Raw genomic sequence first — 16,071 nt, 5'->3', positions numbered from 1 at the left:
TGAACAATGAAATGGACTCACCCACCCTCATTCTACATCTCCTTAAGAAATGGCGAAATGAAGCACTTGTCCATTCAAGCCGAAGGGCATCCAGATGGCAATAACTTGTGTTTATAAAAAGAAAAAGCATCAGTAAGAAGTCAGATAAAAATAAACGGTTCTCTTAAGCTAGTTTGTTTATAGTCTCTATCTTTCCCTCATCCCTCTCTTGTCTCAGGCATATATGTAACGGTTTATGGATGTCTGTTCTGTAACAGGAGCCATTTGAATGTTTTTGTCTGTGAAATTTGTCATGGTCATTAGAAAGGCAGAGAAAAGGTGAGTCAGTGAATTGTTCCACTGGGGCTAGCAAGTGTGATGGCCTGGCTGTTTATCAGCCGTTGAGCATAAAACCGAAAGCTTACGGGATTCTTTTTCACTCGGGTTGATTTCAAGAAAACTTGCCTTTTGGCTTCTTCTGAAAAGCTCTAAATGCCACATTGAAAGTGGTAGTGGAGAGCTTCCTCAAATAGTTATTTTGCAGCTTCCAACTTTGCCCTCTCCCATAGCAGAAGTACACCTGACATAGCTTTTCAGTTACGTAACATCAACCAGGGTTTTTTATTTTTTCGGTTATGTCTTTTGACGTTTGTCCTTAGGAACCACACAGTTGACACTAGGTCCATGACATGGGCTAGTCAATTGTATGTAATGGAAAAAAACAGTGAGTGTCTTGTCATTTATTTGGCATGCTTTCCTTCATTTCTTTTCTCTCTCTGTACACATTGTAAGTTACTATGGGTTGAGACTGAGAGGCTGAATTTGTAGCTAGTTGCAGCTTTCATGACCTCTAGACCCATATGTCTTGCCATGTTTGAGAGCAGATGTGTGTGTAAATACATGGTTTTGCTTGAACAGAGGCATTCTGCTTTTTCTAACTGCTGTAAAAAAATATTCTTATAAGAAAGACATTTTCTTCATGTAATTAACCTGTTCATTCCTACCTCTGTTTCATATCATCCCCAAATACTAACCTTTGGTCAAGACTGTGTAATGAGTAGCTTCGGTGCCATGTTTACAGTACATCTCTGTTTCTTCTGAATAATATATGAATCAAAACCTACCAACAGTGGACTTTTTTGGTCGGTGTAAAAGAAGAAGTAAGGTATATGTGAGAGCTTTTTTTTCTTCCTTCAAGGTGCACGTGGTAATTTTTGTGGTTTCTAATGATGATGGATATAGCAGTCACTTTAGATTTATACTGACACCTGTCCGTGTGGATGTTGCATACAACAAATGTTAATATTATTACCATTGCACGTGCAACTGCACCTTGTTATTATTAGAGAAGATTATTATAATTCGCGAGAGAGCAGAATTCAGCAAATGTGTGCACTGAACAACAAAACTCTTGTGTTTCAGCGATGACTCATCTGAATGCCTCTGATTGGCCATTGCATTCATGAAGTCAATGGAGTTGTGATTGGTAACACTGTAAAACGCGGAAAAAGAAATGAAGAGTTTGGTTCCAAAATGTGATAAATACCATTAAAAAAATGTTTGAGCCAAAATCAGTATTGTTTCTGGCAGGTATTGAAAAGTAAATTTTTAATTTTACACAAAATGCTATATCTGCCGTGTTACTTTGTCATGTTTTCACCCTATCTTTATAAACGTTTATTTTGCACAAACGCGTTTCGGCGTGTGCCTTCTTCAGTGGGCACACTGAAGAAGGCACACGCCGAAACGCGTTTGTGCAAAATAAACGTTTTATATGCATAGTGCGGCCTCTTTACTTTGTTTCATATGTGTTATATAAGGCCAGCACTCTGAAAATCTAAAAAAACATAGTGAAGCCTGCTCCCAACCTTATCACTTCACCCTATCTTTCCAAACCGCGACAAACCCCAGTCTCCCTTCTCTGCAGAATATGATACATCCGCTCAACCAATCACAGCACACCATTCGACGCATTGTAGACAGTAACTGACAAGCTACGCAACATCACGTTCATAATCGCACATTTATCACCTTCGATTAAGAACGTGATATTTTGTATAGCTTGTCAGTGATCTACAGCTCTGTGTCTTAAATGTGGCTCCATCTGAAAGCATGTGATGTAGATTTAATACTAATCACAGAACTGGCTTTACTGACGAGATGCGCATGAAAGTTGCATGTGATTTATCATGCAGTCCTAAAAAAATTTTTTTTTTGTCATTTTGATGGCATTGATGAACCTGTGGTGGGGAAGAAACATAAGCTATTAATAAGATTAGTATTGACCAAGTTCAGAGGCTGTCATGTGGATAAACCTACTATGTTGTGTATTTTCAACAGTTTCAATTTGAAAAATAACTTTAATATTGATCCAATGGATTTATTGCATTTTGGGGAAATCTTGGAAAATCTAAATCTGGATGTAAATCTTTAGGTTATTATAACCTAAAGATGCTAAATGAAAGTTTGAAATAGAAAATAGTGGTTTTCATCTCGCCACTTTCTTGGTAAAGAAAACACATTTTTACTCAAATTAATCTAAATGGATTTATAGTGTTTTGAAACCAAACTCTTCAAATATGATGGAACAAATAAGCCCTAATATTAATGACATGACATTACTAGTCTGTTTATAATAATCAGCGACAGGCGATATCTCTATCATCTATCGTCACAACCCTAATTTAGTCAACCATTGTTAATTTATTGATATTTTTGATTATGTTTACTTATATAATGTGAGTAGTATTCAACAGGTCATCAACATGGTGGCCACCATGAGGCGACCAACTCCATGTAAATAAACAATAAAAAAATTAAATAAATGCAACTGCCTGCTTGTGACCGGCGTCTTCCTTTTAATGTGTAAGTTTTTAATGAGGAAAAATACATAGAGTGCAGCTTTAAAAATCTGATACTGAAAAGAAATAAGCACCATGCTAATTCGCCAAATCTATCCAAAAAATAGATTTACTAATAGATAGATAGACTAATAGATTGACTAAACACCTGCATACTCAACATGGAAATCTCTTACCACTAATGCAATAATGGAAAGCAAAAATTTGGAAATGAATCAGGAGGATGTCCAAATGCCTTCTGTGGAATAAGTTCCTTCACAGAAAGCACCTGGATAATGATAGTTTCTCTCTTTCTTTCTGTTGGTTTCTCTTTTTATTTTTCCTTTTCTCTCAGGTGCATTCACATCTGCTCCTAAATGTGAAGGATTCTTCAATATGCAGAGCCTGAAGTGTGTGTATGTGTGAGTGTGGGAAGCACATGATTCTTCCTCTCAGACATGCCAGCAAAATGAACAGAAGAAATATTTTGGTTTTCCAACATACACAAAATAAATTTTAGCTGTGGTTGTGAGGTGAATTTTTTACGGAACATTTGGAATGGATCTCCAGTAAACTGTGTGACAGACTTAGCTCACCCGCACAACCTGGATGATCCAGAAAAAATCCTGTCTCATACACACACGCACATTAGTGTGCTTCAACTATGGTACTATTCTTCCTACGCTTCCATTATAAAAGACTCCTAGGCACTCAAATGTTAGATTTTGGGTCACAGATATTTTATAATGAACAAAATATTTAAAAGCATGTGAAACAATATTGGTGTTTACACATATTTGTCATTTTTTGTTTAGCTGGGAAAGTTTTATGCAAGATTTTAAATACTGCTTTTAACTATATTAATAAGCTTTATGAAAGACAATGAGTTTGTAATTGGTCATGGCACACCTATAATCATGAATTCTGCATTTAAATTGCAATAATTTTCAATGCATAAAATACTTTTTGATAAGATTTCTATTGTATGTATCTATAGATCACACATTGTGCATTAGGTTATAAGCAGAATTTGACAGTTTGTGTTCTAAGAATCTGCTGGTTCACTGGATGTTTTGTTTTGGGTGTGGCCAAATTCTCCTGGGCGTTATTGCACAAGCCTGTCCAAGTACACTCCAGAGTAGAGGAAGTGAGATCATAATGACCTTGTTCTTGGGAAGGGGGTGTGTATTGTGATTGACATCTCAATCTTGCCTTCAAAACATTCCATTGTTGGGCCCTTGAGTTTTCCTGGGCTCTTGAATAGTTTTGTTGTCATGGAATTTGTGTTTGCGTTTTCCATGAGCAGTAGTAACTTCAGCACAGTGCTAGAGAAACAAGTAAACACAGATTTTGTGGCTTTGGATTTTTCTGGATCACGTCACAAACAATCAACTCATTTTTGGCCACGTAACTGTAAGACTTAGAAATCACTTCTGACTCTTTTTTTTTTACACAGATGTTTCTGCCGTACTTGGATCAGGAAGGACAGCTTTCATTTAATTATAAATCTGTGCAATCTATGTCCAAAGTTCTTAGTCCCCTCAGAAATGTGGCTGTTAATCCATGTCAGTGAGCTTTGGGGTTATCAGTGTACTTCAAAAAGTTTCTTCTGGTATACAGATCAAAGATATTGAGGACATATCTTGCACTCAAAAGTTTATCCAAGTTTTTGCATATAATACAATGTTCTGAAGATAGAACAAGAATGTTCCTCACCCAAAACATATGGTCACAAAAGTTCATTTTCAGCTAAACTTAAAAGGCTCTTTGCCTGTTGTCAATAGTGTAGCAATATGAAGCATATCACACAAAAGTCATTTTCAAAACAAGAATTTTTTGTTGGTTAACAAGATAAATCTGCATGACTAACTTCTGTGTGGAGAAAGCTTTTGCCCTAACAAATTCCTGATTACTTAGATTCCATTTGTAATGACTGGATTTTGCTCATGGAAATTTGACAAACAACCATAAATGCGACCACACCTTAATACTACCTGCAACTGACCAGCAGAGGCACACAGATAATTATGATTCTGTGAAATATTAAAATAAAACTGATGGGGTTTTATCATAAAATGCCCTTCAGTACATCCCACCCAAACTTCCTGTTTCATGTCAATACAAAACGATGCTTGTCAAGCCATTTCATGGGGTCTTCAAATCAGTTTAGTATTCTGGAAAATGCCTGTTTGAGTTACCTTGATCCTTGATGGTTTGTCCCTAGTTTAAGATTATTACATTTCTGTTTACTGTCATACTGTAATGGAAGATGGCTAATGCCTCATGCTGAACACATTCCTGAGGGTTTCTAGTTTTATCTCCATCCATTATGATCACCACTCTTTCTTTCTTTTTTCTTTCTTTCTTAGTCTTTAGTACATACCTGTGAGTTTCTGCCATAATCGTCCATTTGTTTTATAATCTTTCTCTGTTTCTCCAGTTGTACTTGCCACCTGTGTTTCTCTTTCATTCCTCTCGCTTTCTGTTCCTTTCCTCTCTCACCGCTTTAAATCATCCGTTTCTTCAATGTGTCTGTGTGTTAAATGAGCCTACACAAATAACTTTAAGCTGATTTTGCCTGCCTCTTTTCATGTATGTTGTCCTGTATCATTAGCAGTCCTTTGCATTTCCATTTCTCTTCCTTCCTTTTTCTCTGTCTTTCAATCCTTTACCCCCCCCCCCCCCCACCGCACATACACACATCTTCTCCCTTCCCCCACACAGCTGGCGCCCTGAGCTGTTAGTCCAGATGGTTACTAGGGGAGGCAGGGGCTTGTTCTCCACGTAGCCCGACAGCAGGCTCTCTGTCCTGGGCAGCTCTGAGTCGGCTCCCCCCTGGACCAACTGGAACCCCCCACCCCAAATAGCACTGCCAGCATTAATCTCCTAAATGATCCCGCCAGGAGGAGGATCAATACGCATTTACAGAGACGCGGCCTGATCCCTTAATGTAGAGCAGTGAGGATAGCTTTCTACCCCCCCCCCCCCCCCCCATGTTGCTGTCTCTCCTTCTATCTTGTCTCTTCCTTTCGCACTCTTTCTTCCTGTCTTCATGGCCCATTCCTTTTCTTACTCGTAGCCAGGTGAAAGGAAAAGGTAAATGGGATTGGAATAGGTAACAGGTGAAGAAATGGATGTACAGTGGAAAAATGACCAGATAAATTGCTTGTAGTATGAGGTCAGTCGCTTTAATGAAAAATAAAACCTCCGTTGATGAAGTCACCACACTTCTCCTATTAAACTGCCATCCTCAGTATGCCCAGTGGATTGAAACCAGCAGCTCTTGGATTGCAGATATTGTTGGGTTTTAATTTTGTCCTGTTGGGTGGTCCTGTCACCAGTAACCAGGAATAGAGGCTACTGGCTTTCAGACTGCTATTTAAATAGCATAGTGACTGAGCGCTATTATACAGTTGTAATATTTGCTGTAGCATTATTTTTACTCTTTGTTTTCCATCGTTGCAAGAAAATATGACTTCATGTCGAAATGGCAGCATCCAAGGAAAATGGGAATAGACCGGACTTTCCACAGAATAATGGCCCCCGTCTTTTTCCAGTCGGTTAGCACCAGCAGAGAGTGAGCGCGTGTGTGGTTTTCAAAATGCCTCATCATTGATCTCTGATGAAGCCTGCCCTTCACTGAAATGCTTTTCTTCTTTTTCTTTTTCCCTTAGCCAGGGAACGTCTGTTTTTCACCTTCACTCTGTCTCTGAGCTTGCCCAGCCATAGTGGCACCTGGAGCCAACTCAGCTGGACAGCTGCTCTGGTCGCTGGCACACTGGGAGAATATAACTGGTGCCTGGTTATAATATTTTACCGTTTCGCTATTCCAAGTCCGCACAAAGTCAGCACAATTTCAGAGATTTCTTTCAGGACAGCACCACGTACCAGCAAAATTCCCAGTGAGGGTTCAGGAGGATGATGTTCGTTTAATCCCACCAGAAGCCGCTTACCTCACTTCTTCCAAAAAGTTTCTTTCTGCAACTCTACCTCAGCTTCCAGTTATTGCAATGGTTATGGCCAGTAGGGGAACATAGCTCAAACCCCTTCATTATGGCCAGCCAAACCTGTCCAACCCTTTTCCACATGACTTTTTTCCATTATATGCACATGCAGCATGTGAATATATATATATATATATATATATATATATATATATATATATATATATATATATATATATATATATATATATATAGGAAGGCAGAGATGAATGCTAACTAAAATTCTATGGACATTAATGCTATTATTATCTGTTACTCTGTAAAGCCTCTGCACAGCCACAGATCACTTTGTCCTGTTGAATAATTCACTGTCAGCAGCCATAGGCAGGGCGAACTGGCTTAATGATGAAGGGACAGGCACCTTACTCAGCTCTGTCTGTTGTCTGTTTGATGAAGTGAAAGAGGCCATGGGTTGGAGAGGGCTAGACAGATGACAGGGAGGGTATTTGAGGCTACTACCAGGGGCATTTCTAAACTAATGTTGGGTTTTTCTCTGCAAAGATTCCGCTATGTACTTAGAGGATATTGCTTTCAACACAGAGCTTGTCTTCTCTCTAAACATTCAAAATGAAATTGCCCTGTCATTTGTCTCCTAACCATTGTTTCATTTCCCTTTCCACTTCCTGTTCTCATGACCATAGCTCACCTGTAGAGCGTTTGCAGATTTGATTAAACATAGACGGCTTTGGAATGTTTAAGAAGGTCATAGTTCTTTTCAGACCTCATTATCTGGGTTGGTCTTATGGAAACAGTTTTCATACTGCAGTTGAAATGCAAGATGAGAACACAGGATGTTAAAAAGATAAGTCTCAAAAATGACAATTCTGTCATTATACCTAACCTCATGTTGTTTCAAACCCATTGGACTGAGGAACACAAAAAGTTACTTATTAGAGTCCATGAGAAAAGTACTGAATTGTTGAATAAATACCGTATGGAGGAAACATTTATGACATATTTGAACTAACTAGACAGTCTCATTCTATCATTTAATTCTGAGAAGGACTCTAGCCTTGAAGCCTCAGAAGGACACATCTTCATTGCTTTCCTCTGTTTGAGCAGCCCCCATTGAATCAAATATGTTCTGAGCAGTGGAGGAAGGAAATACTGTTTCATTTTACAGTGATTATAATGAATATTTTTCTTTGATTTGCAACATATCATAATGAGATTATATATACTATGTATACTCAATCAATGCAGACTGTACACTGCAGACCTATGCTAAGTACACCACACCCAGCTGAGGTCTGACAGAAACCTGATAGTCATCAGGTACAAGAATAGCGCTACCCACCACTGCTGCAGCACTTGCTTTTGTGACCTGTAACAGAGAGCGGCATACCTTCAGATCGAACCATGTTGGTACTTCAGCCCAGTTTGTCCTTGTATTCAAAGTTAAATAAATGTGCTAGCTCATGTTTTGGCTGCTGCATTCATATGTATGTACTTGACCAGATCATGTTTTACATTGGCTGTAATGGATAAAACACATGAAAATCTTTTGGATGCAATAAGGCCTGACTAAACTCATTATCTTAAACATTTACCTACATCTTTTTTTCATTGGCCTGCAGTTCTTTTTTAGTTGGTGTCAGTTTAGCCCTCTCTGTCTTTCTCTCATGCATTCTCTCCTTAGTCAGAGTCAGAGGAGTAAACATCCCTGGGGAACAGCGAGCTCTTTCTTTGGGTGGAGGACTGAATCATTGCAGTGAGGGTCCCATGATCCTCCCTGTGCCGTGGGACACACATTGCATTCCTCCTTCCTACTCGGTCACACACACGTACACTCGAACAAATATTTCCTTCATACTTTAAAGGGGTCATATGATGTTGCTAAAAAGAACATTATTTTGTGTATTTGGTGTAATGCAATGTTTTCCACATGATTTACATTATTGTTTCTCCTCTATGCCCCGCCTTTCTGAAACGCGTCGATTTTTACCAAGCTCATTGTTCTGAGATGCGAGGTGTGCTCTGATTTGCCAGCTATCCAGTGTGTTGTGATTGGCCGAATACCTCTAGTGTGTGAATGAAATGTTACACCCCTAAACACTGTGATGCCGTGTGTGCCTGATGGGTAGGATAAAATGTCAGGACACTGGCGCTATGAGACAAAACCAATAAAACCCATTACAAACAAGGCATTGGTTGCATCCAGTGGGGACATAATTACTGATCATAATGACTTGTACTGTCTTTTTACGCGTTCCATTGCATATTGTGCTACATAAACATAAAACCATGTCTGTTCTAACAGTACTCTTCACTGCTCAAAACTCACGTTTGAATCATCAGTGGCAAATCCTTTAATGTTTCATATGTAAACAGACTGTATGTCAGAAGTGCCAGACTGTAAAGTTCCTTGCAAAGTTAGAATTGCCCCACTTTATAGAAACAGAAACCCGCATTGTAGGCTACTCTCAGAGGAAACAGTCCTTGTCCTCCGTAAAATGCGCAGCGCACATCTGAATATTTGTTTGAGTACAACAGTGTTGTAAATACAACTTAACCACTGATTTAGTTGTTTCCTCTTTTGGAAGGCCAAACAAAGTAGCTTCGCTTTCACAATGAAACACAGCGCCTCCACGACATGGCGCAAACGGCAACACCGAGAATAAAAGTTACACCTTCTTTCTTTGTGTGAACATTTGGGCGGCGCTATGCAAATCTTCCCTCATCTTAACATAGATGTGGGGCTGTGTTAAAATTATAAATTTTTTAGGTAGGAGTGGTTAAATCTTAACTTTTATAAAGAAAATCTCTTTGGATTTGAGACTTTAGTCTTTGCAACTTTACAGATCTTCTTTATGCACCAAGAGCTTGTAACACTCCAAAGAGAAAGGAAAAATTGAGATTGCATCATATGACCCGTTTAAATTAATATGAATATCCAGACCCACCTACAAGGCTAACTAGAGGCGTTTGTGCCAGTAAACATTTTGCAAATAGTGTTTTGACCTCATGTCACAGTTATTTAGTGAACTGACAAATCTTTTGCCAACTGTGAAGTGCATTAGATATGCTTATTTCACTAAAGTGTTTATTCTGTTACAATTAGCTGTGTACTCTTTAGTGATAGACCATTTTATTTTCAAATAAAACAAAAACTCAGCTACATCAGCCACTGATAACATCAGTCATTTGACATGATGATTAATAATTAAAAAATGAATGGCACTGCTTTGATGTTCCTTTGAATTCAATATGGACTAAATAAAAACAGTAATATATAATTCAAAACTTATGGGGAAAACTGACTTCCATATAAAAGATTTAAATGATCTTGTCAGATACAGTCTTTTTGGAAATTCTATCTGAAGTTAGAAAAATAATTAAATAATATTAAATAGGGCTACACTTTATTTTAAGGTGCCCTTGTTACAGTGTAATTACACATTTAAGTACTGAGTAATACTAAATAACTACATGTACTTACTGTACGGTTAAAGTAAAATTAGAGTAAAGTGACAGCTAGCCAGTGCCCCCTCTATAAAAAGTTACTGTCTACTTGCTGCGAGTAGTTTTATGACAAGCAGTTTTCTGCCTCGTCATGAATGCAAAAAAGTTGCAGCAGCGATTGCGTGACTGTGTATGCGTGTGCGTGCGCCATAAACAGGTGCACGCATCAAACTTTCCCCGCCCCCATCCTAACTGTAAAAAAACACATCATGTTAAACATAACCGTTGCGCTTTTTTGTGTGATGGGCTTGGAAATGTTTGTTTTGTCCAGACACTCGTGTTTCTTTTGAACTGTCAATCAAAATAGCGTTTCCTCTCCCTGTAACTTACGTGCACAGGTTGATCAGTGAGCGTTGCGGAGCGCCGCAGGGAGCGCGTGGTGCGAGGGGCGGGAGTTGGCCAGAGACGGGGGTCTGAGCATGGGTCTGAGCGCCAGAGAGAGAGGTATAGGAGCCAGAAGGTAATGTCGTAAAGCCGAGTGTCGTAAACCAGGTGCAGGGAGGGGAGGTGGAGTAGAAGGGAGGGAGGGGAGGTGTGGGGGCGAGAGGAGGTGACTCTCCAGCAGCATTTAGACACAGCGAAAGGATCATGGCGGATGGCCCCAGGTGTAAGCGCAGAAAGCAGGCGAACCCGAGGAGGACAAACGGTGAGTAAAAACCCTTCGCTTTGCCTGGCGACGGCTGTTTTCATTCAACTCTGGACTCCGGGCCGCTGACAGAACTTCTCGAGCCCCACAAAGTGCTGGAAAGTAGCGCCGTGTTATAGCCCCTATCTAGTGTACCGTTATACCTGCCGCGCTCGCGACTCTCTCACCGCCTAGCGGTGCACCGCGCGAGCGCGGACCGTTATACGCAGCCAGTCCCATACAAGTGACTCTCGCTTTTGCTTCCCCTTTTATTCCCCTTCGCCCTAAGTCCACATTATAAAGCTGTTGGGTTTGACAAAAATCCATTCTATTCGAATCTGTTACTCGTCACTGTTAGATTTTCCTCTTTAGATTCAGACGAATTGAAACTTATTTCCTCGCTCTAAATGTACCTGTTTGGTCCGATGCGGGTGATCTGGTTTCGCATGAATCAGTTTGAGCGATTGAAGTGGTGGAAATGCTTTCATACATACGTGTTTGGGAATAGAGCGCTGGCTTGAGAGGATTTTGTTTTATTTTCGTTGACAACAAACTTTGATATATCTGCAGCAATGGGCTGTTCCGCTGTCTGCGTGGTAGCAGGTAGCTAGCGAGCTAGCAGAATCCTAAAAATAACCTCTAATTTTAGTGTGTATGTAAACGTTTTAGAGTAATGTTTACGAATACGTGGCTTTAAATCGCCGATGTGACAGTTTGCCTTGTTTTACTATCTACAAGTCGCACTTTTGTGATATAGCTCAGAAGAAACTGCCTGATAACAGCAGCACGCTGCTCTCTCTGTTACTGCTGCATTAGAAAACAGGGGCATGTGTGCAGTTAGGGGTGATGTTTGACAGGAAAGTTTCTTCTTGAACTCCGATTGAAGTTTACAAAGCAAAAAATAAGGGTGTGTTTATGTAACAGTCCTGCCAGTCCAGGCGTCCCTGTGGGATCGGGGCTCAGAGAGCTCTGGAGCACGATGCCAGTTAAAGCAACCTGTTTGTGCAGCCAGCCTGCCACATTTCTAGTTGGGTGGTAACGCTGAAGAGAAAAGGAAAGGAATCTGAAGGGCTGTCTGCTGCTAGAACAACTGCTGCAGCCTATATAAGGAATGCGTATACATCCCGAGCAGCGCACAGGATCCTGATAAATCTCGCTGCTGCAGCTGGACTTAATGCACTGACAGTTTATTTGTTTCGGGGACTTTATGTATCCGCTTTATGTAATGCACGTGCGCAACTGTGTAGGATTCGGGTTTATATGTGGTAAATCATTCTTGCGATTTGTTTCTTTGAATTATAACGATTTATCCGGCAAGCTGTGTCCAGGTATATATGTGAGCCTGAGTAATTTTACTAAGGAAATCGATCGATAGCGAGAAATGTGACGCGTTTTACTTCTCGCTTGCGTGCGTGAGATAGAGAAATTAAACTTGAAAATACTTTTAAAATAATGTTATTCGTCCAAACTCTCTCTCTTTTTAGATTGAAATCCACCGTTTTTCATTTCGTCGGCTCATAAGTTGTATTAAGTGTCTTTTTGTGAAGAGATGAGTAAAGAAATACACTTTTCGTCAGGCTGACGCCATGCGCGCGCCATGTAGCGGATCTCTCAGCGCGCGCGTGTGTGAGCGACCTGTAAATATGTGTTTACCTGATCGGAGGGGAGGATAAAAATGTCACCTAGTTTTTTACGTTAATGCCATTTGACCATCTCGCTATTGTTTTTTTGCTACCTGAACTTGCTGACAAGGAAGGAGTCTTTCTTTTTCTCTCTCTGAGAGATACATTGTCTCGTTTTGAAAGCAGACGGGAGGCGTTAATCGTTCGTTGCTGCAAATGTCAACTTGTGCAGGTATAAAACAAGATGCATATGTAGTGTTTTTCGCATGCCTTCTCACTCTCAGCTGCTGTTGTCGTTTGTTTTTAACTGCAGAAGGGATGGGTGCCTGTTATCATTCAGCTTACTCTTAAAAGCATCGGTTCAGTGCAAAGAGCATCCTCTGTTCTTATAGGTGCTGGAGCATAGCTCATGATTTTTTTTCATGCGGTAAAAGCATAGGCGTGTTCTGAAATTGTTTCGAAACCTACAATGATTTTACACCGTGAGGTTTGAGGGTCATTTTGCAGCGCTTTTCTGCGGTGTTGGGTTGATATAAGTGCTTTGTCATGGGCGTTTGGCACTGCTCACCGCACTGCAGGTATCTGAACGCGGACACGCACCTGCTTGTACTTATTTGATCATATTAACACCTCCAGATATAACTTTCGATGACATGTTACGTCATTTAATTTTAAACTCAGTCCTTCCGTGTTAAATAAAGCTTGTTTTCTAATTTTAAACCCACATTCATTTAAGTGTGTTCTTACGCTTTGCGTCCTTACCGTTCATTATTTGAAGTCACGGACTGACCTCGGAGCGCTCCCGGTGCGTGATGAACGCTCCCTGCGTCATTAACATACGCCCCTCCCCCTCCGCGCGGCCGTGAGGAGTGTTGATCAGACCGTGTATAATTGGAATGTGGCCGCTTGAGTGCTTCACCGTTTGGTGTAAAGGCCAACAGTAAATGTTCACTGGATGCAAACTGTCTTCTAGATGGATTCACCTTGTGTTTACCAGACGTACCTTCACTTTAATTACCATAATCATGATGAATGGAATGTTTTTCATTTCAACTCACCTACTTTAGAACTATTTTGAATCTGCCACAGAAGGCTTAAACACTATAAATTATCTTGGAAAGTTATGTGATATGAGTGGTACTAAACTGTTTGCTCATAACATCTTCAGATCTTATTATAATTCACACAACCTTCATCGACTTAACAATCACACATAATTAAAATCTCCCTTAGGTCTTCTGTGATTGTGGCTGTTAATAGAAGGCCTAATTGTTGGCAACATAGCTGGCCTGATAAAACACACATGGAGACAGTTTCCAGCAATACGACAGTTACACGTAAATATATACTTTAAAATGCAAAAGCAAGTTTAGAAACATGAATAATTACCAAACCTTTTTATGTTTCTATGTTATGTTGAAAGGTCATCCCAAACATGGTAACCCGTGTGTCAAAAATTTCCCAGTTTGCATTCATATGAAAATTTCAAATTGTGTTTACAAAGATGATAATAGCTCATTAAGGCAACATTATTTGAGAACTACATTTTTATTTTTATGATGCTCTTAATTGGTCACCTGACTTGCATTTACAGATTAGTGTGAGACAAAGCAGTAAATATGGAAATACCTAAACCAATCTACTAATCTTTCTTTTTTTGGCTATCAATAAAATGTTCTTTACTCTCACTCATGAGTCAGTCATATTGCAGTAATATAGCCTACCTTCATTTGAAGCATTTGTAAAGGTTACAGTGGTTTCTACACAGGGGCTGAGGGGGAAGGTAAAGTTTTTTTTGTTTTTTTTTGGTGCTGAAGCTTTTACCAGACACTTTGACCATGTGACAGCAGCACTTCACCATCAGGTGAAAAATATGTGACTTGCCTGTTGCTTTGACTAAAGGCAGGGTGTTAACCCTGAGATGAGCTGTTGGGCAGGTGAAGAATGTTTTACAAGCTAGAGAATTCATTAATTCTCTCTGACTTTTAACCCTAGACTGACTGAATGGCCTACCCTGAAAACAAAATATGCCAACTTCTTAGAGATACAGAAAATTGTTAATTTTTTCATCATTGGGTAAGTCTGTAGTTAGTTAAACTGAGTAAACTTGAGGCCCAGGGAACAACCCATAGATTTTGACTCTCCGTCTTGGATTGGAATGCTAAATAGTCAACAGTTTTTCAGAGTATTTAAAGCCGTCTCAGGTGAAGTTATCTGCAGGATGCGAGGAAGGTGAACTGTGTCTAAACATCTTGAAAACTATGTTGCTGTGCAGTAAAGCCCTAATCAATCTTATTTAAAAACACAACTTGCTTATATCACCAACAGCTCCAAAGTGCATTTCGAGTATGCCACTTCTGAACATACGTATTCCCAAAACACTTCTATTGATAGAGCTAAGAAGATGCTTTAACTGTGTGCCAGTGTGTCTTTTTTCACCTTTTCGCATTGGACTGGTTCTAGCGACATTCCCAGCCACTTGGGGTTCTCGTGGCACGTAACATGAAGGTGATCAGGGGCTTGAGCTGTAAACGTGAAGGTGCTAATAGTCCGCAAGACGACAGGTGTTGTTCACAGGGCAGCTCTCCTTCTGTCCCTTCCTCCTTTGGCTCTTTCCGAGAGTACTGGAGGGCAATTTGAAACCTCCCAGTTTGGGAATAGAGGAATGTGGCTGACCGGTATTAGCATGGCTAAGAAAATAAACATGGCAGCGGCTGTTGGGCGTGCTGTGCTTTGTAGTGGCTTTCTAAAATGGAGGTTACGTTTCAAAAGAACCTTAGCAAGACTGTATTTATATTCCGAGACGTTTTAGGGGAAGGATTTACACCTCTGAAATGAGCAGAACCCACAAAGTTTTACCCAACTGCATTTATATAAATACACCCAATGAATGATGAGAAATATTTAGCTTGTTTACTGTCATTACCTTTGGAGAGCTATGGCCAACGTCAGGCTACTGCCAGCTCTGTGATAAAATGGGTGTAGCGGAATTTATTTGACTGATAAAACTTTAATTACTGCGCTAGGCTAGTGTCACACCCCGTACCAGACTTTCTAGGGGTTTGAAGCAATAAACACACATGCTTGTTTTTCTCTTACTCATGCACATTAAGTTGACACTTTATAGTTAGGAAACTGTGAAGTATTTTTAAAATGTATTTGTTTTTCTGTAGGTATATGTGAGTTAGGAGGACCGCTTTTCTGCGGGACATGCTGCGAGGGCATTTTAAAAGCCATCTGCTAACATTTAGGGTCTCTCCCTGGTGTGCTAGGTTCAGCCGAGGAGGAAATTTTCATTTATCCGTCATGCTTTCGTTGACTTCCTCCAAAAGTCCATCTGAAATGCTCTCTCCTCTCTTCTCCGTCCCTTTACTTTTTTGACTCTTTCTCTAAGACACAGTAGCAGGGTGATGTTTAGTGACCTCTGCCATGGGCGCCCATGCATTGCCTCAAGTATGACTTCACCCCCCCACCCCCACCCCCGCCATTGTGAGGTGTCCAGCGTAACAAATTGGCTGTGTGTTAAAGCCCCCAACACA

The 16,071-nt window shown here is 40.1% G+C and overlaps 1 protein-coding gene across 2 annotated transcripts in view; it reads left to right on the top strand.

Moving 5' to 3' along the window:
• The first annotated feature begins 10,775 nt into the window (after positions 1–10,775).
• The window catches only part of LOC132122275 (zinc finger E-box-binding homeobox 1-like), a 66,962-nt gene continuing 61,666 nt past the window's right edge, over positions 10,776–16,071 (top strand). Inside the window, exon 1 of one of the 2 annotated variants that reach the window (XM_059532333.1) lies at positions 10,776–10,931. In XM_059532333.1, the coding sequence (XP_059388316.1) occupies positions 10,874–10,931 (58 nt within the window). In that variant the 5' untranslated portion in view covers positions 10,776–10,873. Of the gene's footprint in view, positions 10,932–12,055; positions 12,765–16,071 lie in introns of those variants that run through there. The other variant, XM_059532335.1, reaches the window with a different exon arrangement.

The sequence above is a fragment of the Carassius carassius genome, chromosome 40 (assembly GCF_963082965.1).
Source record: "Carassius carassius chromosome 40, fCarCar2.1, whole genome shotgun sequence".
Classification (NCBI taxonomy): domain Eukaryota; kingdom Metazoa; phylum Chordata; class Actinopteri; order Cypriniformes; family Cyprinidae; genus Carassius; species Carassius carassius.
This window is presented reverse-complemented; position numbering and strand designations above follow the sequence as displayed.